Source organism: Cucurbita maxima, unplaced genomic scaffold, assembly GCF_002738345.1.
Source record: "Cucurbita maxima cultivar Rimu unplaced genomic scaffold, Cmax_1.0 Cma_Scf00016, whole genome shotgun sequence".
NCBI classification, from domain to species: domain Eukaryota; kingdom Viridiplantae; phylum Streptophyta; class Magnoliopsida; order Cucurbitales; family Cucurbitaceae; genus Cucurbita; species Cucurbita maxima.
This window is the reverse complement of record NW_019272032.1, coordinates 598,169-623,974: the sequence shown is the minus strand read 5'-3', so window position 1 is coordinate 623,974 and position 25,806 is coordinate 598,169. Positions and strand designations below refer to the sequence as shown.

At 35.4% G+C, this 25,806-nt stretch overlaps 3 protein-coding genes across 8 annotated transcripts in view; all 3 read right to left on the bottom strand.

The window, feature by feature from the left end:
- Positions 1 to 3,569: 3,569 nt before the first annotated feature.
- On the bottom strand, positions 3,570 to 11,398 carry LOC111491549 (transmembrane protein 120 homolog). The gene is made up of 10 exons (XM_023140508.1): positions 10,956 to 11,398; positions 10,779 to 10,857; positions 10,530 to 10,624; positions 8,889 to 8,993; positions 8,203 to 8,282; positions 5,875 to 5,965; positions 5,688 to 5,795; positions 5,361 to 5,447; positions 4,219 to 4,287; positions 3,570 to 4,101 (listed from the first exon to the last, which is right to left on the bottom strand). The coding sequence occupies exons 1-10, from the start codon at positions 11,193 to 11,195 to the stop codon at positions 3,958 to 3,960; spliced, it is 1,098 nt and encodes a 365-aa protein (XP_022996276.1). The 5' UTR covers positions 11,196 to 11,398; the 3' UTR covers positions 3,570 to 3,957.
- Positions 11,399 to 13,079: 1,681 nt separating this feature from the next.
- LOC111491547 (probable methyltransferase PMT18) lies at positions 13,080 to 17,450 on the bottom strand. 3 transcript variants are annotated; one of them, XM_023140505.1, is made up of 6 exons: positions 16,630 to 17,450; positions 15,079 to 15,793; positions 14,585 to 14,795; positions 14,210 to 14,507; positions 13,597 to 14,061; positions 13,080 to 13,516 (listed from the first exon to the last, which is right to left on the bottom strand). In XM_023140505.1, exons 2-6 carry the CDS (start codon positions 15,763 to 15,765, stop codon positions 13,279 to 13,281), a joined length of 1,899 nt encoding a protein of 632 aa, XP_022996273.1. In that variant the 5' UTR covers positions 15,766 to 15,793; positions 16,630 to 17,450; the 3' UTR covers positions 13,080 to 13,278. The 3 variants fall into 3 exon arrangements, with proteins under 3 accessions (XP_022996273.1, XP_022996275.1, XP_022996274.1); XM_023140507.1 differs by lacking the exon at positions 16,630 to 17,450 and adding an exon at positions 16,500 to 16,523; XM_023140506.1 differs by lacking the exon at positions 16,630 to 17,450 and adding an exon at positions 16,417 to 16,467.
- A 2,470-nt stretch (positions 17,451 to 19,920) lies between these two features.
- Positions 19,921 to 25,806, bottom strand: part of LOC111491546 (HEAT repeat-containing protein 6) — a 29,488-nt gene continuing 23,602 nt past the window's right edge. The window contains exons 22-27 of one of the 4 annotated variants that reach the window (XM_023140500.1): positions 25,003 to 25,212; positions 24,842 to 24,915; positions 24,085 to 24,191; positions 23,736 to 23,851; positions 21,650 to 21,727; positions 19,921 to 20,643 (exon numbers count right to left, since the gene is read on the bottom strand). In XM_023140500.1, the coding sequence (XP_022996268.1) occupies positions 20,434 to 20,643; positions 21,650 to 21,727; positions 23,736 to 23,851; positions 24,085 to 24,191; positions 24,842 to 24,915; positions 25,003 to 25,212 (795 nt within the window). In that variant the 3' untranslated portion in view covers positions 19,921 to 20,433. Of the gene's footprint in view, positions 20,644 to 21,645; positions 21,728 to 23,697; positions 23,852 to 24,084; positions 24,192 to 24,841; positions 24,916 to 25,002; positions 25,213 to 25,806 lie in introns of those variants that run through there. The other 3 variants (XM_023140501.1, XM_023140503.1, XR_002719712.1) reach the window with 3 other exon arrangements.

Here is a 25,806-nt window from a genome sequence, read left to right as displayed (position 1 = left end):
GGAGGGTAAAATATATATATATATATATATATATATATATATATATATATATATATATATATATATATATATATTTTGTCGACATATAATTTAGGGGTTTATTTTATAAATAGTGAGAAATTGGAGGGGCAAACAAAATAATTATGCAAAAAAGAATGTTCCGTTCTATTATTAGATTCTCTTTTTGTTTCTCAAAAACTAAATTTGTATTATTTGAAAAGTACTCCTTTTCCTTTTCTTTCTTGCTCCAACTTTCATGGTAATTGAGATCATTAAACTTTATTTATTTTAATTTATTTTAATTAATTAATTAATCGTACCTATCATTTTTGGTCTCGAAGTATTGTTAGGTAATGATCTGTAACAATTTAGACTCCTTTATTTATTTTTTTTGTTTTAATTCTTAAAAATTGTTTCTCATCGTCATAATCATATTTGTTTTCATATTTATTTTTTTTATTTTTTAAAAGGTGAGATAGATCTAAGCCTAAAAGGAGATGTGAGGACATACATATACATAGGGTTCAATAATAATGTGGGTTTTACTTTAAAGGCACATGCCCCAACGTAGGGCCTATAAGCTTAGTAGTGGCACATGGAGTTACCCTAAGTTTGAAGTATCCTATTGAATAATTGTGATGTCCTCCTTCACTCCTTCACTACAAAGTATTGGATACTTTGATGGCTGATTTCAAAGCGTAATGGGTATATGTAAGGGAGCATAGAAGGGGTAAAGCGACACTTTTTTTAACACCTACCTATCGTATCGTTTCTTTTTATGTACAATGCTATGAATTTATCTAACAAATCGAGCGGAATCTATTTGGTAGGTCCATCAAGAGTAGACAAACAAACATATAAGACTGACTTCTCAAGGGGTCAACCAAATGGCTTAATTGGTCAACTCTTTGATGAGGCGACCTACTTTTCTTAAACATACCTCTAGAGTAGATGAATGCTTCAAACAATCTCTTGGGAATTGACCACCAAATTCACGATCAACCTTGAAGCAAAATAAACCTTAAGGGTGATAGAGAAAGTCGATTGTTAGTTAATGACCAACCTTTTGTCGGAGGGTCTTGTTGAGCTCAAAGGGATTGAACATGAGTATTTCATGATTACGACGACCCAACAACAAGATGAGATTCTCCAAGAGAGCTGAAAAAAATTAAAGGTACGTTATAAGTTTATGATGAGTATAAAATACAAATTTTGACTACATTCTAAATTTCGACGAACAACACTACATTTTACTTTCTAAGTTCTCCATTAGTGTTTAGCTGGCTTAGCACCACGCTAATATTACTTACCCTTATTTTCTAGACACAGTATTTTTCGATCATACAAATTTATCGTCGCTTTAGTATACTAATTTTCGACATCAATTGTTGCCCATTCATATGGTTAGAACGATGCTTTATTAAAAGTTTCATATTAGAATACCATGAATAATAAGATGAAGGAAAGTAATCAGGTTGGTTGATGAAAAAGAGTCGAATCGTGAGCAACACTCTTAACGAGTAGAAGATGGAAGTCCCTCTATTGAACCTAACCAATTTGCAACAAGAAGGTAGGGTCCCAACGATGGATCAAAAGTATAGCTCAAATCTTCGAGTTTGAGATCATATATGGATTTCCATTATAAAAGACGAGATTGCTAGAGCTTTAATAAAATTAAATATTTTATATCACAATAAATTGAAATTTTAAATAGAAAGAGAAATATGCATAAAAGAAGATTAGAAGAAAAATGTTTTCACGTGGTGGTGATGTATCATTCAATGTGGTGCTCAATAGACATATCTTGTTGCTGACGTTGCATGCAATGGTCAAATTTTTGATGACGTGTGGCGTGATGTGGCGATGACGTTGTACACGTGGATGAACAGCAAGGCAATGAGGAAAAGGGGCTCACGCACCAATGAGATTAAACGTGTCGCAATCTAATTTTTCGAAAGGATTTTATTATTAAAAGAAAAAAAAGGAAAAAACAAAATGCAATTGTCTGCCACCTCCCTCACGTGCGTACGCAGGTGTGCAGTACACACGCCTTGCGTGCAAGATGAAACCACGCGAGTATAGGAATTTATGCAGTCGTGCATCTGGCTGTCTTCACTGTCGGCTGGAGATCTTTTTAGCCCATTTTAAATTCCAATATCCAACTTCTCAGCATTTAATACCAACCGTTCAATTCCCTTACCCTAAATCCAATGGCTAATCTTTAATCTCTTTTTTTTTCTTTAAAAGGAAAAAAAAGTAGGCATATTCACCTTCAACTTTCACCTCCTCCAAAAATTCCAACAACCTCCAATCCTCATTTTCTCTACAAAATTGCTCAATTTGCAATTTTCTCACATACTCTTACTCTCCAAAAAATTTAACCCTTTAGAGGTATTATAAGAGGAGCATCTAGGATTGTAACAATCGATTTGATCTCGAACAAGTTAAAAGAATCGGTTTGATTCTTACCCGCAAAATACCCACAACAAAAAATGGTGACGGTGACGATGAGGAGAAAATAGAGGAATTTGTGAAGGTTGCTTGTTTAAAAAAAATTTGGACCAAAAAAGAGAGTGCTTGTGCTTAGCTTACTTGCCAAGCTAGTCTCCAACAACAAGTACTTGTACACAAAGTGAAAGACAAAACCATTCCATTTAATTTCTTTTCCTTTTGGATGTTCATCCAAAAGTACGTACTTTTCCTTTTTTTTTTTTCCATGTGAAGTTATCCCAACCAACCACATCAACTTTCCTTTTTTCTCCTATCAACCTTCTTCCACCTCTTAATCATTTACCCTAAATTTTAGAATCTATTTCTCTTACCTTCTAAATGTTTTTGTGAAAGTTCATAGGGAGAACCAAAAATAACGTTGATATTCTATATGGTTTTTAGTAACTTTTCTTTCTTCTTTTTGTCTTTTCTCCTAAATGAATTAAACAATCAAACCATCAAAACCCATTTCCTTTTTTGTCTGAGTTTCTCAATCAATGTTTAACAATCAATCCGACTCATTCCATTTTATAACAAGAGGGTTAGTCGACATAATTAAACTCGAGTTATCTATATAGTTTTTTTTTTTTTTTTTTTTCACTCTATTTTGTACTCTTCATTCCCCAAGTACGTTTTAACTTAATGAAATTGAAAGTATAGTGAAAATTAAAACCCGAAATATTTGTAGGCTTAACTCATGACTTGCTAAAGTTGGCCAACCAATAACAAGAGCTTTCAACCTAAGACTCAGGGAAGTTAGTTCATGGGGAAGTAGGAATGAACTGTAGGAATTATGAGAAAGTAATATTTCATTATCTCAAGTTCCAAAGATACCAAATATAAAAGAAGTAAAGAGGAATCAACCTTCTCTATTCTTGCTTGCATCCTTCTTCAGCTATGGTTAGGGAGAATTCCATCCTTCTCTCTTCTTCTTCTTCTTCTTCTTCTTCTATTGGGCTTAAAATGAAGGCAACTGTATTGAAATTATCTAGGGAAAACAGCTCAAAGAGATTCATAATTGGGTTATAGATAGCATATTCTGATTGGGCTTTTACATTTTGCAAAGCCTAACAAAAATGGAAAGGAACAGAAGCTTTGATAGTGAAAACGTCCAAACCGTTTTCAGTAGAATTACATACCATAATCAACAGAAATTACAATATGATATTCAATAGGAAAGTTCAAAAACTCTACCTCGCAATGAACTGCAATAGAAAAGAGGAGAAAGTTACATGGGAAACTAGAAAATGAGTCCTGCGATGTGTAGCACTTCCACCTTCTCCAGGGAAGAACCTATGCAAGACCAACTTTACATGATAAAAAGTGTATTGAGTCAAAATGAAAAGATATCAGAGGGAGAGGGAGGGGGAGGGCAATTCTCACAGCTCGGCTTCGACAAAACATATTCAAGAACCTGGAAAGGTGAAGAATAGATCCTACAAGTCGTTAATCAAGTAATCCTATGTATTAAGAACGGGTCGGGGCCAATTCCTGCTTGCTCTTGCTTCTCTTCATCTTTGCCTTGAATCTTGATTTTGCCATTAAGGTTTGCACTGTATTTGAAAAGTTCCCGACTGCCATTAGAACCAAAAGGAATCCACAAAATAACACCTGCAACGGACATTTATCCATCAGTTTGTATCTGAGAAAGCATGTTCACAATCTTTTTCTGAGTATGAAATAGTATTTTTGAATTAGAACCAGCAGAATCAATAAGCAATTCATGACCTGCCATTCAGGAACCACGCCAACCAATGCAGTCTTGAGGAGGAGCAATCCAACATACGCCTCAAAGCCCTATTAAATACACCACATGTAAATAAATTAGGAAATTACGAACACTCGTGAGAGTTCCATTGTGTAGCAGATGGCTATGCAGGTTATGGCTGCTAAATGCCCTTTCCCAAACAAAGATGGTTTATTTGTAAAATACTAAATCCACTGAGCCATCAATTGTAAAATGTACAGTAAAAGAGTACCATTTACAAGATTACTCAAAATTTACAAAATAACCCACCATAACATCCTGGGAAGGCCAGATTCAAAAAATCTTTCTCAACAAGCTTCTTACACCACACACATCCAAACCATCACAAAAAATTGTATACACCATATAACAGAAGGGGTTTATGACCATGAGGAGAGGATCCTCATTCCTAAGTTCTTTGTAATTGTAGATGTATTCCAAGACTAAACTAACATCTTTTCTAATTTCATCTCCAACAACTTAGCTTAAAATCTAAAAGCTATACCATCTCTACTTTCGAGTTTTTTTATATGAAACATTCAAAACAGCTACCTTCATTGTTACCAGACTATCCAATTGCTTAAACAGTTTTCTAAAATTGGCATACATAAACTATTTCATGAATGATTATCTGTACTACATAATATGGTTTTTTGTCAACTTTCAGAAAATTAACACGTTCAAGCGGAAAATTGTTTGCTATTAATAAAAACAGCAACAGTATATTTAAAATCTTTTTTTTTTTTAGTTTTTCTAATATAAATCAATAAATCTTCTGCAGTTAAGGAAATTAGAGCACATACAATCAAATTGTTAACTAAGAACAGATGCTAGTTTAGATCAAATGCACCATGGATAAATTATTACTCTAAAAAGAAGCTTCCATGCAAAAAAAAAAAAAAAAAAACCAAAAAAAAAAACAAAGGACTCCCACCAAGTCAAAGAAGGGAGAACACTTTTGTAATTTGACTCCAATTCATTAGATAGTTAGAACTACGTTAAGGGAAAGGGTGAGTGTATTACGATGCCCTCCAACTATTTCAACCAAGGGAATGAAAAACGAAAAGAGTTTTACTAGTTTGAACTTACTTAAAAGCTGCTTAAAAATTGAGGCTTAAATTACCTGTAAGATAAATAGTAAAGGACACAGTATCCAAAGTTGACCATCTACACCAGCTGTTTCTCCCCAAACGACATCCATTCTCTTAGCCTAGGAATAAAAAAAAATGAACAATGAAATCAACAGACAAATAAAATGACAGAACAGCAATCATCCATTATAAAACATAAGCAAAATTCAAACGCTTATTATTGTGCATGCCTCATCAGATGCTTAAAATGAGTGCGTTGGGTAGGGATAATGATTTCCAGTCACAGAATGTGATGTAACATTAAGTAGAATAAATTGTTTTATAGTTGACTGTAAAATGAATGCAGTCTCAAATGGCACCTTTCCAAGTGCAATCCGAGTATAAAGCCTCTGACGCTGGTATCTATTTTGTAAAAGCATTGCAACTCCTTGCATCATGGCCCACTGTAGGAAGAGTTGGACACCTCTCTGGAGGGGATTGAACCAGTAAAATTAATCTAATGCAAAGAGTATGATCGTATTTAGCAGATAATAACAATTGAAAAACCTGTTTTTGGGCACAATTTGGTTGTCCTTTGATCTCCCACGTAAGACTAACAAGGGCCATAATCATAGCGCAATAGTGATGGTATATCCACCTGTAAAGTCATTACTCACGAACCTCACCAAAATGTCTGTAGAACTAACAAGGGATCATAGAGCATAATAGTGATGATACTTCCACCAGAAAAGGCACAATCACACACTTCACCATACTATTTGTACCATACCACAGATATTTTTAACATTGGTAAAGTACAAATCCCATCCATCAAACCATATCAAAAGAAAGAGAATAAAAATTGTTTAAAGCTCCCGTGGAACAGACATCTTTGTATCACGGACCAAATATAAATTTGAACTTAAAGATGCAGTGACAAGAGAACACATGCATGATAACCTTTCCAGTGCCCAAGTTGGCTCAGGCAAGAGAATCCTCTTTGCCTTCCTTTTTATTAGTGTAGTGGGTTGCTTTCACCTACTTCAGAGTGGAAAGAAAAGAGGTGATTCTACAGGCTTTGACAAAAGGAGGGTGGGTTACGGTGCATGTTAATCATAATCATCTACAGTTGGTACATGAGCTTTGCTCGTAATGATAGCCACTAAGATTGTTTGCAAAAAACCCTTTCAATATTATGAAGACCTTTGAACTGTAACACTATTATAGTGGTTTGGACTTCCAAGACCATAAAGACAAAGTAAAAAATGTCTTCTCAAGTCTTAAATCCACATATTAACTCTTGAGGCTTCTTGCCTTTAAACCAAACATTCTAGCGGAGAGCAATATGATCGTTAACACCTTCTCGTGAGTATTGAACCTTTCTCCTGCTATTGTTTGGACATCCATATTGAGATTAAACCCTACCATAAGCTTGGACTAAAAAATGCCTCACTGCTAAGCAGAAAAAGGAGTCCTTCCCCAAATATGTGCCTCCCCATTGCAGCCACAGTTCTGAATCCAGCCAAAGTTCCATAACTCACTCCAAAAAGTAATTCTCTAAAAAGCCCATAAATTCTAAACAGCCACTGACTAAAATCACCCACCATAACCATCATAGAAAGGAATAAGAACGAGGATGCCCCTAGAAGAAACATCTACAACTAAAGAAAGCCATAAATATCTCTTAAACTCCAAGTAGACAAACCACAAGTCTCTTGACCTGGAATCCCAAAGCTCTCACATTCCTAGTATAGTTAAGAAATAAATACCACTTCAAGATATGCATCTCCTGACCACTCTCATAATTTCTAAGCAATGAAGAAACCTTTGGAAATATGCCACTCTTTTGTGGTCTGTTCAGATGGAAAGAAATCAAAAACCCTTCAAAGATGAAGAGAGATATCTAGGTTTACTTTGTGACTTTCTATAGCACACTTCACACTCCTAATTTAGTGCTCTTCACAAAGTCTTTTTGTAACTTCGATAGCTCTTCAATCATTCTTGATTCAAGGTAGTTTTCATTTAGTAGCTTTATTTGATTGGAAATTTTCTTTACCTACCTTAGACTGTTATGCGCATTTTGATTCATGGAAATGTTTGTTTATAATCCAAAAAAAGAAAAGGAAGAAAGAAAATCAGTAAATTTACTAGTCAATTTAAAAGCTCGTAAGAATCTACAATAGATATTTGCAGAAAAGAATATATTAAAAACCCTTTATGTTTATTTACAAAGAACACGACATTGGACCTGGCACTTGAGAGGAAGGCTTTTCAAAACTTCCTTACATAGTTTCAATAGTTTGTAGTCTCCGAAAATATTCCACATTAATTATGGTCTCTTATAACCAGTTGAAGCCGTTGTTGTATTGTGTTCTCAAAAAAAAAAAAAAAATAAATAAAGACTTTCGCAAGTAAAAGAACCTCAGAGTGGCTTTCTTTTTTAGCAGAATGCTATAAGAAAATGTTAACACAAAACTCTTCAAAATATCCCTTTGGAGGTTGCCATTCATGCCAAGAAGGATGGAGGGACAGGAAGATAAGGAGAAAATCAACATATTGGAGTAAAATAAAATCATTTTCATGATGAAGAGAGAGGGATGGATGGGAGGGAGAGGGAAAAGGATGGGTTGGAGAATTCTTACTACTGTAAGGGATTTTTTTTTTGTTTTGAAAAAGTAACATCAAAATTTTTGTTGTAAACAATAGGAGTTTCATGTAAATGTTCAGATTTTTTGTTTGGTTTCACTTGGGCAGCCTTCTCTTTTGTACTTGCATTATCCAACGAAAATTAATAAGTGAGTATAAAGAAACTTGTAATCTTATACATTCAAAACTATCATAATAACATTTAAAAATAAAATAAAATAAAGCATTGAATAACAACATATCGCTTACCAAGGACGAATGTCACTTCCGTTGACTCTTAGTATGTTTTCACGCAATGCCAATCCTGTGTATAGGAACAAAAGCCATGCCTAGAAAGAAAAAATGGTGTGTTAAAGAGTTTACATGAATCTATAAGTTTTCTTTCAAAGCATCCGATTCAATTACAAGAAAATAAACCAAAACATCTACGGGTATTTAGTCTGAGTTTTGCATCAAAATGAGATGTCTAGAATAGGATGTATGGAAAAGGGAAACATGTGCTGATATTTGCGGGTAGCAAGTCCCAGATGCCTAGAAATGATGAACGTAGAGTACAAACACTGTTGAGTTAATGTAAATGTGGTTTTTAGAACATTAGATAAAATTAAATTATGTTGTACTGAATTGAAATTTTCTTTTATAAAAGACAATAATATATTAAAAGAAAAGGTACAAAGCAATAACCAAAGGGCAGAGGATTGAGAAGACCCCAAAAAAGCTACAAAAGAAGCATCATCTAATTGTGAAGAATTCAGAGGCCAGGTAGATGCAAACAATTATGTTCATCTGATCAATCACAAGGAATTTGCTCCACAGTTCCTTTTACCAAGTATAGGAACCTAGAAAACTTGTACAGAATCAAATTCAATGTGCAACAAGAACTTCAATCAGAGAGAGCAAGACCGATTTAAAAAGAAAAAAGTAAAAAAGAATACCTGATACAGCTGAACTGGAAATGCAGGCAAGCATCCATCCCAAACCCAGCCTCTTAGAACTAGCAGTAGTGATGGAAAAAGAAGAAAAAGAAGAGCAGTCCTATCCTGCTCGAAGATCATTGTGAGTCCCCATATAAATTATTTTCTCTAGGAAATGTAGGTAGTAGTGGACAAAGAACAAGTGAAAAGAAGAAAAATAGAAGAAAGCTCCAAGTATGCGAGTCTAGATGGATAGAGAGAGTAAAAAGAGAACACTAAACAAATGATATGTGGTTTGTTTCTTTAGTAGAAATAAAACAGATAAGATGAAAGATCATGATATATGGAATTTTTCCAATAAAATTCCTCCAATAGCCAAGCAACTCGAACACAAAACTGATAATTTATTTGCAGAGTACTAAAAAAAATGGTCGATTACTTTTGATGAAAAAACAAGATGTGGGCAATGTTCCAATAAGAATCTCAATTTCCAATAAAATCCCAAGCAATCAACTCAAACATAACCTCCACCCCAATTTCTAATAGAACCCGAGGATCCCACCAATTTCTAATAGAACCCAAGGATTCCACCAATTCCTAATAGAACCTGAGGATCCCACCATGCAATCAACTCACACATAAAATCCCACCAATTTCTAATAGAACCCGAGGATCCAGGGCAGAAAAGTAAAGTGTTGTCAGCATATTGCAAGTGTGTAACCTCCACCCACTGAGAATACTTTGAAGGATACTTGAAAAATCTGAGAAGATATAAAAATCCAATCTTATTGAAGTCCATTTTCCATGGCTTAATGCCTGTCAATGTCGTCCTTGCTCCAAGGTTGAGCAATATTATTTGGGAAGGAAACTACCTAAATAAATGTAAAGTCCTCTACTCTCTACTACTTAGAAGGGCGAATATGTGTGACACACAATTCAATGAATAATTTAGTTGCAAAAATGTAAAACCTCCCCCTCTCATGTCCTTTATCATACGATGTTGTGTTGAAAGCTTTTTTGATGTTTCTAGGATTACTCCATCCACACTAGGAAGGGGACTGCTAGAAAATTCATTACGTAAATGCTTGAACAGCACTCTAGTCCATTTTAGGGAAAATGTTTCAAATACAATGCCAATTTATGGGAGATTTGGCTAGAAAACCAATACAAGAGTCTTCCTGCCATTGATCTTCTATTTTCCAACTAGAGGGTGATTTTATTACTCCTCCGGCATAGGGTTTGAGGGCGCCAATTCTTCGATGACTAGAAATTTTATTCCATTAATGAAATTTTGTTTCTTACAAACATAAAATGGAAACTACCCCAAAAGCTGGAGGAGAGGTCAAAATAAACTAATCTGTTCCATCTAAAGCATCATTATGCAAATCCATAGAAGAAAGAATGTTTCGATCAGCTGTTGATGTCTGCTGAGCCTCAAATGATAGACTACCGAATACATATGTTCGAGTAAAATACAAAAGCGAGAAAGAAAATAAGCCTTCATAACAAAGCACTAATTTCGGAGAGTTCGAGGTATGCCATAGCCGTAATGATTGAAAAGCTTCATCAAGTGCAGATTAAAGCATGCAATAAAAGTAGCTCTGCGACTAAAGGGAAAAAGATGTGAGATTTTGAAATACAGATAGTAACAGAAATTCATACTCTGTAACTGTTGTACTCCTCTTTAACTTTCAACTGAACGTCCTTCCGTGAGGCACGCACGTTAATAGGTCCCAGAAACATCTGCAAGAACTTCCCTGCCATCAAATTACATATTCAGACACTAAATGCAGCAAAAGGCAAACGGACACTAATCCTGATATTGTCCTTCCATTTCCTAATTCCGCGATTCCCTAAAAAAAGAAATAAAAAATTCAAGATCTCCAAATACGAATGAAAAGGACTCCTAACCCTGAGCCTTCCTAGGAAGAAAAGATGCAACTTCTCCATCGACCATCAGACACCTAGCTCTCTGCAAGTCATCTTCCAGCTGATTCGTCCAAACAAGTGGAAAAAATGAATCGATCCGTGTATTGTAGAACAACAGATTTGAAATCAAATGCGTGCAAAATTGAGAAATAAACATGCCTTGTCAGCAATCTTAGGGTCCAAAAGCTTCTTGGAGAGAAGCGAATCAAGTAAAGAACGGAGACGGCGAATGGAAGAGTCAAGAGAGAGAGCACGCTGGCAGAGAGACTGCTCATCGGTGGCTGTTCTGGAGATTAGAGATGCAGCCGAATCATGCAGCTCCTTCGCCTGCTCCACCACTCTCCCAACTTCATCCTCCACGTTGTGCGACGAATCGGCCATGTTCTCCGTCTCCACCATATCTCTCCACCCTTGAGACGATGGTGAACTCGATCTTGGTTGAGGCTGCAAGTCCACAAAGGTAGATAACGAGAAGGCGAATTTGGTAGACCACCTCTTGAGAAGCTAATTGAGAGAGAAGGCAAGTATCGACGACGGGCTGTGCTGTTTCTTCTTCAGACGATTCACATTCACGTAACCTTTCTCCTTTCCTCTCTCTCTTACAAGCGGTCCAAAATTATCGGTTTTATGACGGCTTTTTACAATAATTTCAATTATAAAAGTATATTATGTAAAAATAAATCAAATTTTCACCCTTATATTATTAGATAGATCTTGAGCTATATAACATTTTGACATTCAAACTTTATTTTTCTTATTAAAAATAGCACACGAAATCATATATAAAATCATTTTAAATTATACTAATAAATATTTGTGGAATATTATTTTTTAGTGATGGAGCTTGATTATGTCATACAAGAATCGTTATAACCTTACATCACCCATTATTTTTTTCTTCTAAATCATCTTTTACATTGGTCCTTAATTAACCATTAGATTAATAATAAGTTTACATTTTTTAAATAAATTTCACAATTTAAGAAAATTTAATAATTTATCTATTATTGTTCAGTTGGTATATTTATTAAGTCTACAAATTAATATGCAAGGGTAAAATGGTAAATCTTCTTAACTTTGAAGTTGAAGTTCGTGAGATTAATGCATCTATAAACTCAATGTTAATTGTATTTCAAGTAGGGAATTATAATACTTGAAATTATTTTTTATAATTAGTTATTTATTTTTTATAATGGTCTTATTTTCTATCAATAAATTCATGAATAAATTAATGACATATAAGTGAAATAAATGTAGACCTAAATAATGTCATCCACACCGAATCAATTAAGATATATATAAATTGAAGTGTTAGTATCAAATTTATTTAATTATATGATATTTTTATACCAATATATCCATGCAAGATATATTAGAGTTAGCATTTAGTTTGATAATAAAATGCTCTAATTTCAGTTCCACAGAACACAGTCTACAAAATCTTTCGGTAACAACTTAAGCCCATCCAAGTGTTGTGCGTCGGAAGCAGAACAAATGTACTCACAACACCAATGAACGAATTTACACAAAGAGGCACCAAGATATTTACGTAGTTCGGAGAGAAGAAGTTCCTCTACATCTACGAACCAATCACTAATAAACCAAAGCGTTACAAGTGAATACCTCACTATCACACTACAAAAACTTTCACCAACATGTCACTCAACAAATACAATGTGACTCCTAAAGCTCTCCCAAATTCCGATACCATTTATCAGGAATGGATATTCATAATGGAGGGAGAAATCTCCCATTATATAGCATTACATAATCAAATCTCAGATATGACTAACACTAAATCTAATTCAAAGAATCAAATCAAATCAAGTCAAAACTGATGACAATTTAAACACCAAGCATATCAAATCAAGTCAAAACTGATGACAATTTAAACACCAAGCATATAGTAGACGGTTTCTGTAAGGTTTCTCAAATCTAATCCAAATAACCAAATCAATTCAAAACTTATGACAATTTACAACACCAAGACCGTTTCTTTAAGCTTTCTCTATTAGTCTTCCGCTCAAGCTTTTGAAACACGGTTACTAAGAGAGATTTCCACACCCTTGTAAGAAGATGTTTCATTCTCCTTTCTAACATGTGCAGAATCTCACAATCTACCCCTTTCAAAGCTCAGCCCTTGCTGACACTCATCTTCTCTTCAATCAATGTAAAATGTTCTGACACTCGTTCTTCTCTTCAATCAATGTAAAATTTTATAAATTATATTTTTGTGTCCGATAGATTTATAATTTTTTAAAATGTTGAATAGACACGTGTAGATGACAAAATCAAATTTTGGAACAATAATGTCCCAAATGATATATATAAAATGTTTTAAAAAAATTGCTTAGAAAATTACATAACATAGGAACAGAAATAAAGAGGAAGGAAATTACAGAAATACCTAAGTAGGGAAAAATGTGGAGAGTAAAAGGAAAGAAAGAAAGTTACAAACTGTTCCAGTAAAATCTGAAATTTACTATGCCTGTTTCTCTTGTTGCTGGTTGGTTTCACCAGTCCAGTAAGTTTTAACCGCAACAAGAATCTTCTCAGGGTTATATGGTCCACTTTCATGGTCCATAATTTGGCTCCTCCATCTCATTCCATCAGTAATACTCTGAATTTTCACCAACACTTCAACTGTATCCCTAAAAATTACTGTCCCTTCCGGCCGTAAAATCCTATCCATCTCCAACAAAATGTAAGTTACATCACACCTGCATTCACAAAACAATGCATTTATTAGATCAAACAAAGAGATTAAAAGAAAAAAAAAAAAAAAGAGCTTCAATCTTGCCTATCTTGATATATGCTAAATATGCCATAGGCATGGATGAGATCATATGTTCTTGGGTACGTCGAGAAGGCCTCGCACCAATCTTGGTACGTTCCGATGAACCCGCGCTCGTATATTACGCCCAACGTGTCGTGATCTGAATTTGCAGGGACGACGTTCATAACCCATACTGGAAAATTCACCATTGCAGCTGCAAACCCGCCGAGATTTGCATTCATGTCCATTATGTTTCGGTACCGTCCTTGAGCCAAGGGGATCATTTTCTTGTAATATGAAATCCTATCTTTCCATAGTTTGTTATCCTCTTCGAATTTCTCTGCGGTGATGCCTGGTATCGTTCCTCGACTGATTCGAGGAGGCACGGCGAACGCGCGGTTTGGCCAATTCTCTACCGTACCACCAGCAACTTTGTCGTTGCTACTGACCTCTGGCAATGGAGTAATGCATGTCTCCATGTTTGTGTACCTAATGATGAAAGTATGTATAAGAAGACATTATAAGTAAAGGAACATATCTCCTTTGGTACGAGGCCGTCTGAGAAAGTCCAGACAAAATCATGAAAACTTATGTTCAAATTGGATAATATCATACTGATATGGAGGGTCGTGATTACCAAGCAACATCGGAATTGTCTGATTTGCAAATATGGGGAGTTTTCATGACTTTCTTGTTCTGAATGCATTGCATGTGGTTGAGGGGCTTTTGCCAAATGGAAAGATCATCCTTCTCAATCACTTTATTCCAGCACAGTCTCCTGGCAACGTCTTCAATGGAGTCCTGTTCTTGTTTCAAGTCCTCTTGTGTTCTTTCCCAACCTTTCCAATACTTCTTCCAACGGATCGGAGGGCCCGAGAGAATCCAATACCCACCGGGTCTCAAGATTCGGTCGAGCTCGATTAAGTATAATCCATCTGTGTAAAGTTTAGAATGCACGTTTTAAAATCATTTGAACGAATCGTAGACATTGCATACATTTATGTAGTGTTACCATTTTTGGCCCACGGGATGAGACAACGGGAGCAATGAGCCATGTCGAAAGCCCGAGCAGGGTAAGGGAGTCTTTGAGAGGCCATGATGCCAATCATGGCGGGAACTCCGCGCTCTAGCGCAAACTGAACTTGAGCTTCATGAGTGTCCCTTGGGGCAAAGGACATGGCTAAGATGTCCCTCTTCAGCAGATAGGCACCCCAACTTGCTACCTAAAACACCCAAAGCCAGTGGCCACCATGACCCAAACACACATCAACAATGTGTATAGTTACGAAGGATATAATCGTAATTATACGATCAGATATCGTACATATTTTTAAAATGTAAAAAAATAATTTTTTTTTATAGTAAACTTAGCTCAATAGAAATTGACATTATAAATCGTCTAAATGGTTCTTGTTCTACATTGGAAGAAAAATATTATTGAAAATGGCTGCAATGTAAACTCAAGAACAGACAGAGGAACGATTTCGAGTAGAGAAATTCACTTACACCACAGCCGGTATCAATGGCGGTTCGGATCTTCCCTGTAGTGAGAGGAATGAGTTCGTTGATGTCGTCAATATAAGCATCGGCGCCGCGAGGGAACATAGTTCCGCCGCCGGGGAATCGGAACCGATTGCCTTCAACCTGAATCCAATTTTGCACTGCCTTCTCAATGCTAAGTTCTCTGTGAGGAATGTTATCGTACCAAGCATAATCGCGGCTCTGTGGCCACTTGAACGGCGTCTTGTACTTCGGCGGCGCCGGAATCATACAGAGGAGTAGTTCCTCCTTGGTAGGGCAATGGCGCTCTCTGTACTTCAACATGCTCCGATCGAACTTCCTTCCTCTAGTCGGATCTTGACAGGGAGTGTATTCGCTGAACGACATGTCGCAAGGAGATATCGTTTTTGCGGCTGTTTCCATGGTGTAGTTGAAATCGACGCCGTGGTGGCTGTCGAAGTCGAGCGAACGCGCTGGTGAAGAGGATTGGACGTTGGTGGATGGGAATGTTTGATCGTTGCAACCGACTTTGGAGTACGCTTCGGATTGGTTGATCGATGTTGTGCTGCCCTGCCATGCCCCGAAGAGGTATGATAAAATGCACAGCCCACTGATGCCAAGAATCAATGTCAGCCGCTTCCTTCTCGACTCGAGATGGTGATGTTTCGGTGAGCTACTGTACTCCTTCGCCATTTATTTGAATTTTGATCCTTAGAAATTCCTGTGAAATCATCCAACAGACACTGATTGTTAACGAATCTCTACTGAATCAATAGTTGAACCTGAAGCTATATTTTAGATATCATGTTCAAATGCACATATTAGCCACTCTTCATTCTGGATTGCTGAGTTCTGATTATGTTGGGGGAAAGAATTTGAAAGACAACAGGAAATTATGGATATTATTTTCACTTGCACATATTAGCCATTCTTCATTCTGGATTGCTGAGTTCTGATTATGTTGGGGGAAAGAACTTGAAAGATAACAGGAAATTGTGGGGAAAACTTGTTCTTAAATGTTACATGGTACTATTTTCACTTGCACATATTAGCCACTCTTGATTCTGGTAATTGAAGGGAAACAAATTTGAAAGATAAGCAGGGAAAAATCGACAGAAAAGAAGAAGCAAGCTCTTGCTTAAAATTTTAATATCATGAACACAAGCCACTCTTGATTCTTGATTCTTGATTCTGGGTTCTGGTAATTGAAGGGAATGAAATTTGAAAGTTGAGCAGGAAAATCTAACCAACAGAAAATAAAATTTTGAAATCATTAGCACAAGCCGAAAGTTCAAATTTGGACAGGAAGTTGAAACGACAAACTACAAAAAATCAAGCCTGTACCTTTGCCCCCTCACCACAAAGGCTAAAATTTCACAAACCAAAAGAAAAGGGGAAGAAAAACACCAAATACTTGGACTCATTACCTTAGAACAACCCATTGTTTTGATTTAAATATAAGAACAAACTCCAACCCAGATGAACAGCATTTTCTTTTTCAAGAGTATCCCTTTAGATAGAAGGAAATAATAAAGAAGAAAAAGAGGAAAGACAAACCTGAAAAGGGTTCTGAACAAGGATTTGCCTGCTTGGGCTAGAAGAAGAGTATCATGTGATGATGCAAACATGGACCATGGCAGCAAGCGAGCTTGTTTCACTTTTTATCAACAATGGAAGCTCAAAATATAGTGTGAGATTAGCGAAGAGGAGATAGAACTAGAAAGTGGTGGGAAGGTACGAGGAGAGAGTCAGGCATAGATGAAAGGGTAAAGTAAGAGGTTATCAAAAAAGCAACAATAATGGGTAAGTCGGAGAAAGGACGTTGAGACACTGCGCCATAAGAGAGGAGAGGCAGTGAGTGGGGGATACAACAGATTCACAAGTTTTACCCAAATTTGACACTAAATAAGAAGTGGCAGACCAAAAGACAGAGCCAAAACTATCTTCCTTCGCTGTAGAAACTAACACAGACCCAGAAAGTAAAAAACACACAGAAAGAAAAAAACACACACACACAGAAAGAAGGTGAATTGCTATCTGAATGGTCGTCGATTATATCATAACTTTTCCTTAAATTTCTAAACTTGGCAATGAGAGAGAGAGACAGAGAGAGAGACAAGGGGAAGGAGAGAGAGAATGAGAGAAGGATTTAGTCTAATGGAATAAGAGGGTTCACAGGAGCCTCAAATCACTCCCCACCTTGCTTTCATTTCACTTTCATTTTCATTTCATTTTACATTTCACACGTTGCTGCATTTCATTCATTCCATCGTCTTCTTCCCCCCATCCCTTTTTCTTCTTTTCCAAACTTTCCTCCTTCATATCCCCAACTTTTTAGGTTCTTATTCCAACCAATGCCGAAAAGTCGCTGACCACAAGCAATTATTTTTATTTTTGTCCATTCTTCAAAGCTAATGACCAGACAGCTGTGGTTTTTCCTTTTTTCTTTTTGAAAAAAACTACTGTGATCGAGTGAATAATCACAGTTAATAACACTGTTTTAAACACTCCCTAGGGAATCCCAAGAACCATTCCTTTGCCGACACACCATAATAGATCCGAACTTCCCCAGTAAGCCAATACAGAAAATGTTTAAAAAGATTTTACCAAGAATGAAAAAGTGAAAATCATTATGAATAACAATAAATAAGAATGAGAAAGAGACAGAGCTCCAGAGGAAGAGCCATATACGGAAAAAAGGATAGAAAATAAAGAGAAAAAGAAAAGAAATCACGTGAAGCTTATATTTATTAGAGGCATTTGTCCCTACATCTGATCTACATTATCAATCTGCTTGTCCTTCGTCTTCCCATTTTTATATATATTTGATTATGGTTCATGGAGAGAATCAGTGCCCCACGTCGATGCATTTACACTCCCAGTTTCTAAAATATTCATGTTGGCTAAATATTTTACACATCTTTCATCCTTATTTTAAGTTTGATAATGTTTTTAGAATAGTATAGGGTGGGTTTATGAAGACGGGAGATCTATTATTTAATAATGATTTGAAAGTTTAAGAATTTACTAGATACGAAATTCATAAATTTGTTAGACATGTTTAAAGTTTAAGATCAACTAGCTAAGAATTGAGTGACTACGTTAGATTTGTGAAAAAGGAGGCCTACACACAGATAAAGAGAAGGGAAGTCGGTGGTTCTCCTTTTGACTATGGTAAAAGCAACCATCAAGTGTTCTATGGGAGCTAGACAAAGAGAATACCTGTGGGAGTATTGTCATTTTATATGACTTTTTTTCTTTCATTCAAAGAACCCTATGGTTGTACTTGTATTTTGGATTTACATATTTTTATAACAAAATATGTTAAACACAAACTTTATACACAATGAAATTTATTTAATGCAAGCTATGAATATCTGAAGAAATTTATTGAGTTTTAGTGATAAAACAAACATTTTTCAGAGTGGCTTACAAATTTATAATTTCATGTTTTGATTCATATACATCTAAATAATTAATTATATATTTAGTATTGTATACTTATATGATTAAATTTTTGTTGTCACGTGAATATAGTATAACTAGTATAAAGTTTGTACTACCAACCATATAGTTTAACTAGTTATTATCAGTATTTATTCTCTTCTAGAAGTTATATCTTTGTAATTGAAAAAGCAATTAGTTTCCTAAATGAGTTATAAACTATATGGTTAGCATTTATATTCATATTAGTGATTAATTTATAATTTTTCGTAAAAAATTATGGTTATTTATATGAAATATTGAAGATATTGATTAATCATTGATATCAAAATTGAACCATTCAATATTAATAACCTCTCTAAACGATAGTTTAATTGGACATATGACAATGTTTAAGAAAAATAAACATGGTCTAAGTGTAGGCCACAAGAATTGCAACAATGGTACGAGGGAAGCAAGCTTTGTCCTTGAAGAAAAAAATGTTTGTCCAAAATGATTGAACACAAAGTATGTATGTCTGCATTAAAATATGTAACATCAAATCTCAAGGCAACCGTAGGTAGGTGATGCAAATTAACAAATAATGTTATTGTTGATGAGGTGCATCACCTGAACTACCAACCTAGTAGCTCAGAAATAAATATGAGTATAATCTTCGGGATGATGGAAGGTGATAGAATGCAATTCTTCATCACTAGCTAATTAATTTTTCTCAAATAGAACCATAGGATTCTATTCATTTTCAATCATGCCACATAATGATGATGGTCGTCAATCCATAGCCCACATCATTAATGTGTTAATGTTTTTAACTCTAATCTAATCATTAATGATGATGAAATTTTATAGTTCAATAAATATAAGTTTTATAAAATTAAAGTCTTATGAAAAAAATAAAAAATTTATTTTGAGAAAGCTACTATGATGAAATCGGTTGACACGTTGCTTTTAGAAAGCAATATTAGAACATCTCAGTTTAAGTATTAGCATACCATTTTATATTATAAAACAAGTTTTATAATATAATTAATTCACGTCCCAAATATAATTCAAATAATTGAATGGAGGGACATTTAAACTTTAAAAATTCGTTAAAGTCTTTCTTTCTTAACCATCATAAGTTGGTCTATTATGAGAGATGGACGAGGGACCAGCTGGGTGGGATGGGATGGGATGGGACGTCACTCAGACTCACTCAACTCAATATGTTTTGTGGGTCAAAAAGCCAATGGGGGGTTGTGTTCTTTGTCGTCTAATGGCAGCAGTCTACGAACTCTGAAAATTTCTCATTACAAACTTACAATATGATGTATTGATGCATTATAATAAGATAAAAATGATGAGTGAATCATGATATTGCAAGTTGTCCATTCGATAAAAGTGCAATATTTAGGGACATATACATCAAAATAATAATCAGTAATAATAAACTCACGTGCATATTTCATCATTCATTGATCATAATCTTCTACAATCCAAATAAATTTTCTGTATACACGACTAAATATACTCAAAAAAGGAGAGGGTATTTGAACTACAAAAACGACACTATACATCCGAAAGAAAATAAATGAAAAACAAATACTCTTCCAGCTTACCCAGAAGGAAAGTTCCTCAAATCTGCATAGCCAGCATAATCTTCAAATTTTAACTAAATAACAATAATTCTCAGAAGACTACCACCTCTGGCCAATTTATATACCATTTTCGATCGACAAGAACGAGATCTGGCGATGGCTTGTCAGCCTGCTGTCAAACTTTCCCTTGTATAACTTCTTTGAACGGCATATCAGGGTCTATGCCAAACATTCCTCTTATTGGATCATAAACATGTAATCATAGAACTGGCTGGAGGCCTACGCTACAGCAACCGCTGAGTTCTTTAGAACTGAGAACGTAACGAGGACAGTGAAGTATCTAGTGAATCCATTTGTCAAAGTCCTCAAATCTCTGAGAAATTGCACTACAACTGCTGCTCGTATACACTTCAATCAGTGACCGTAATGCTTTCGATATCATTTCTCTCTTCTGGTTGTTGATGGAATTATCTTCACCATCACGCCAATTACTTCTCTCACCAAGAGATGAGCAAAGTACCTTGAACCATTCCTCAAGAAATGTTGCTTTCTACCAAGGGTCAGGAAAACAATTAAGATAAGTGGACAAATAACAGAAAGGGTCAAGAAAGGGTCGGTGTCCGGCTATATGTATGAAAATATTATGTGCAATATAAGTGGATATTGCACACTCTAGAAACAGAATGGACTTCAAAAGAAAGGATGCAAATAATTCAATCTTGAAAGCAGCGAGTCATTATACCATGACTCACGGCACATGTCACAACTATAAAGGTGCCATTGTTAAGAACAGCTGTATTTGTATTTGTTTAACATGACCATTTTGTGAGAGTGTTCTAAAATATTTGAATAGTTGTTTGACATTGATTCATTGATAAGGATGTATCATGTATGAAAATTATGCTTCATTTTAATGATACCAAATTAAAACCAATAAAGAGATACAATACAAATTAACCGAATATATAAATTTCAAGCAAGTAACTTCATCTGTTTCAAATTAATTTACTATACACTTACATTAATTATATCTAAACTACTTTTTACGTTTCATATTTTTTCTTCATCTGTCATGATTGTAAAGCTATTCATTGTAAGTTGTGAGGGGATTTTCTCTTTCCTTTGCTCTAGATGTTTCTCTCTTATGCCCTAATACATCATGCTTCAAATAGATATTGGTTGCTCTTAAATTTTATATAATAACTTTATGATTTTTAAGCATATTGGAAAACTTCAAATGTCAACCCCCCATTCCTGCACGAGGCATTGAACACACTTTTTTTAGTACGTGAAGATGAATGGAAGTTCCAGTCCCAAACAAAACAAAGCTCAAACAATATGCAACGCAAATGTATCTAATGATTTTCACCATGTCTGTGTATCTTCCACTAACATAATAGCATGACGTGCCCATCACATATAATTCTTGGATAAAAATAAAGGCCCATGCCGAAGAATATAAAAACTACATATTATAATAGTAAGCTTATATGCTAAAATAAAGTAAAGAAAGCTAAACTGAAATACTATAATCAGTAAAGAACGTAGGCACTTACTTTGACCAGAAAATCTTTGAGGGGTTGATAGTCAGAGCTGGCAGCTAGACTTAAAACATGTAACATGGTTGAAGTCAACTGTACACAAACAAAAGATAAGTAGTTAAATAAAAATTGTTAAGAGGGAAGGAACATGAAACAGTCTCATCCAGATCCACGTTAAAAGTTCATGGCCGTGCTTATAAATTATTCCCATTTTTCCCTCTCTTTCTCTATTTCTTTATCGTTGAACTCTTAAATGTGAAGCTAGGTGTCACAATCATACAAGAGGAGTCACAATCATATAAGAGGAGAGTAGGTTGGGACTCTCACATAGTGGACAAGAGTAACAGTGACACACAAGTTTCTCCCATTGAGTCAAGCCAATAGCTGATAGAGAAAAGTGACATGATGCAACCGAGGATGATGCATCATCTAATATACCAAAAAGGGTAAGATTGTCAAACTATGGTTTAAGCAAGAACAAAAGGGATAATGTCTCTAGGGGTGTCAAAGACAAGCTTAATGGGAACTACATGGGGCCTCACATGATGACCTCGAAAGTTACGGGTTCTATTTTGAGTTTTGACAAGTGGCTCTAAAGTAAGTTTATAGAAGTTAAAGATGTAAATTTGTCAAATTTGGTGTCAATCAAACACCAAACGGACGATTTATATTGACATATGACTCCTCATCATTTTGATGTGCTTGGGTGCTAAATCAAATGTGCCTTATAATGAAGGAGGCATGGTGTTGACTCACCACCACCCTTAATCCTCATGGCCTAAGTGAGCCACCCAATGATGTCATGGTGTTGGCGAGCATTGCAATATGAGTGTCTTGGGCATCTTCCTTTGGGAATGAGATTCCAAGGATAGCGTTAGATGACATGAGTGTGCCAACATTGTGTCCATTTCCATGACTCGAAGGTTACGTTAGAGGTCCGAGCTTCACAATGATATGTAGAAATGACTTTATGGACACGAAGGGTTCATGCCTCGATAGTGATTGGATGAATGGATGTCTGAGAGATCTTGACTATGCATTTAACTCATAGATTGATTCACGATAAGCATGTCCAAGCAGGCAACAAAGGCAGATTACATCCTGACACTTGGAGTAGCATCATGAAGCATCAGTGGGACTGGATAGTTTATTATTAACACAGTATTTGCCTGTTATGTCCTCTAAGCATTATAAATGCTCGATGAGTTCTGGTTTGCAAAGTTGTGCTATCGATAAGCGTTATAATGCCCCAATAAGGCTCAATAAGTGCTGAAATCACCCAATAAGCTTCGATTGAGCATTTTAAAGTTGTTTTGACTCAACAATGGGTCCCAACACATCTCTATGAAGTTCAAGATCGATGTAGTAGTGTGTAGGCCGTGTTATTGAGAATCAAGATGATGAAATGAGATGAGATGTTGCTTTTGAAGGACCTTGGTCTAGAGTAGAGATAAGATTGAGCTTTAGGACTTAGCTTAGAGCAGAGGCAAGTCTAGAGTAACAAATGAAAGACGATACACGTACGGGTGATGTAATGACCAAGAACACTTTGTTGAACATGAATTGAAGCTTAGTTGAGGATGAAAGAACCTAAAAGCTTGATGAAGCCATCAAGAACAACGTAAGAATAGATTACGACTTAAGTTTTCCTTAACAACTGCGTTGAACATAATCGTGTGTAAATCATGGCGCTACACAGTTGAAAAAGTACGTCCAAGACACTATGCACTTACCACCATGGACCAACTTCTCATTTATAGCACCTCTCCCACATTCACTTTTACGATTATTTAATTGGATACAATACCAACTTTCATGGACAATATCAGGATTAAGAGGATGAATCACAACCTTATGGGAATTTTGGAAGGATGAAATAGAAGTTCAGAATAAAAACAGAGTGAATCACATTTTATGGCTTTCTTGTTGATGCCATTTTTGGGATCACCAACATTTTTTTTTGTTGGTTCATGAGTTCACAGCTAAGCTCCCTATAACCACAGTACTCACTCAATGCTAGAAATGAAAGGTTGGTTTTAAGTGCTAAGTTTGTTTTAATGTACCAGTATTGCTCGTATTGAAATTGGTTGGAGAAATTGACCTGCTTCTCGAGTGCAACCTTATACTTGAAACTTGGTGCTGGGATATGATTTGATTCTAGATTCTCAATTGTGTGCTCCAAACCTTGGACTACATCTGGAAAAGACTTCCCATAGCCTGCACCAAAAAGTGAACTTATTTAATTACCCATCTGCAGGAAGCTGCAATTTCATTATAACCTTGGAAAAATTACATTAGTATGACTGGTATACAAAAATACAGTTCTCATTACTACCACCCATCTTCCCTTCAAGAAACAAGTCGTGCATTTATACCAAGTAGAATGGACTTCACTAAGGTTGTCAATTTCCAGTATTACGTTCTCAGGCTAGCTGATAGCGCCTACTTACCATACACTGAAGCTGGCACAGATAAAGCCGCAGCAGCTTGTATCCTCACCTTAAAATTAGGGGAATCCCGCAGTAGTAGCAAAAGAATATTGAAAAGTGATGAGACCCTAGCAAAGCAGCAAACAAGAATTATGATAAAAATATCGAAGGCTTTCAGCAAGTAAGGAAAATGGTCTGGACAAAGAAAAATGTACAGAAGGATACTGATGACCTAAGAAAAATGTACACAAACATTACAAACCACCTACAAGATTTACCGTTGCTTGAGCAACTAGATTAAGAATATGAGCATCACAGAACGTTTATACAACGATAAAATTCACATATTATAAGTTATTATCAAAACTATATTTCTACATTGAGAAGACTACAGTTTCTACAAGGAAATATCCCTAAGGCATGCTCTCTTGCTAAAATATGCGTTCTGACACTTACGTAAACATGACCTATTATTTGAAGGTTCAAACATGGCCATTTCTGGACAAAATTTTCACCAAATCTCTAATTCAATTGATGATTTGAACAAATCTAAAGAGTCTGTCTAAATATATTTTTTTGACAATATAATTTTATCAAACACATTTAATTCTGTTTTACCTGTCCATGTCCTGCAGTCACAACCGTCCAAAAAATTATTGGATTGACAAAAAAGGGAAGTTATTCTTTAAAATTATAGTCTAACATATTGCAGGAAGTGAGGAATATCCACTGGTTACTCGACAAGTTGATTTTATCAAGCATTTTAAATTCAATTTACCTGTCCATGTCCTGCAGTCTCAATGTTTCATTTAAAAATAAGTTGCTTAATGCATGACAAACATTCCACTGGACCTGTCCAGCATAAGTTTAAATTTTAGTGATCACAAAATATTTAATGCTAGAGAGACAGGATAACTGAATTTCACATGACAAATTTACCTTCACATTTCCAGTTGTGATTCCAGAAATAAATGCCTGAACTATCCTCTCGAGAAAATTTGAATTACTTGTCGACAAGAGATCTTCGGAGTTATTAACTGCTGGATATAACCCCAAATTAATTACAGGCTTCTCACAGGGGGATGTTAAATCCGAAAACTTTATCAACCTTGAAAGATTTCCCAGAGCTCTGACAGCATTTGATTTAATCTACTGGTGCAAAAAACAGGAAACTTACTACTGCATCAAGTGGCAAAAACAACTTGTAGATACAACATACTTCACAATAAAACTAAATACCTAAAAGAATAAAAAGATGAAAAAATTGGTGGCGAAGTAATTGACAAAAATAGGATATATACTATAAGTCTAGAGCTCCCTAGAGTTGCCTCTTCCATCGGTGAAAGTGGCAGGTCTGCATTGTTATCGTAGAATAATGTAGTTTTATTTTACTTATTTTTTAACAAGAAATGAAACTTTTCACTGAAGTAATAGAAGGAAACAGAGTGAATAAAATAATAGAAAAAAATATATATATTGAGTTGATGAGTGTGTGCATAATTCTTTGCTATGTTCATTACTTCCTAACTATCTGAAAGCATTTTGAATGAATTCTAAACATTCATCCTTTTGTCAAAAATAGCTCATTCATGGAGTCTAACTAGGCTCGTTACCTCATAGACCAAGTTCTCCCCCATACCTCTTTATTCCCTTCTAGTAAATTTGTATCACTTTTATTTGTTTTCTTTCAAGGTAAAGTTGAAGAAGTAACTTGTTGAAATCTACAACTAGTTATTGCTCCTA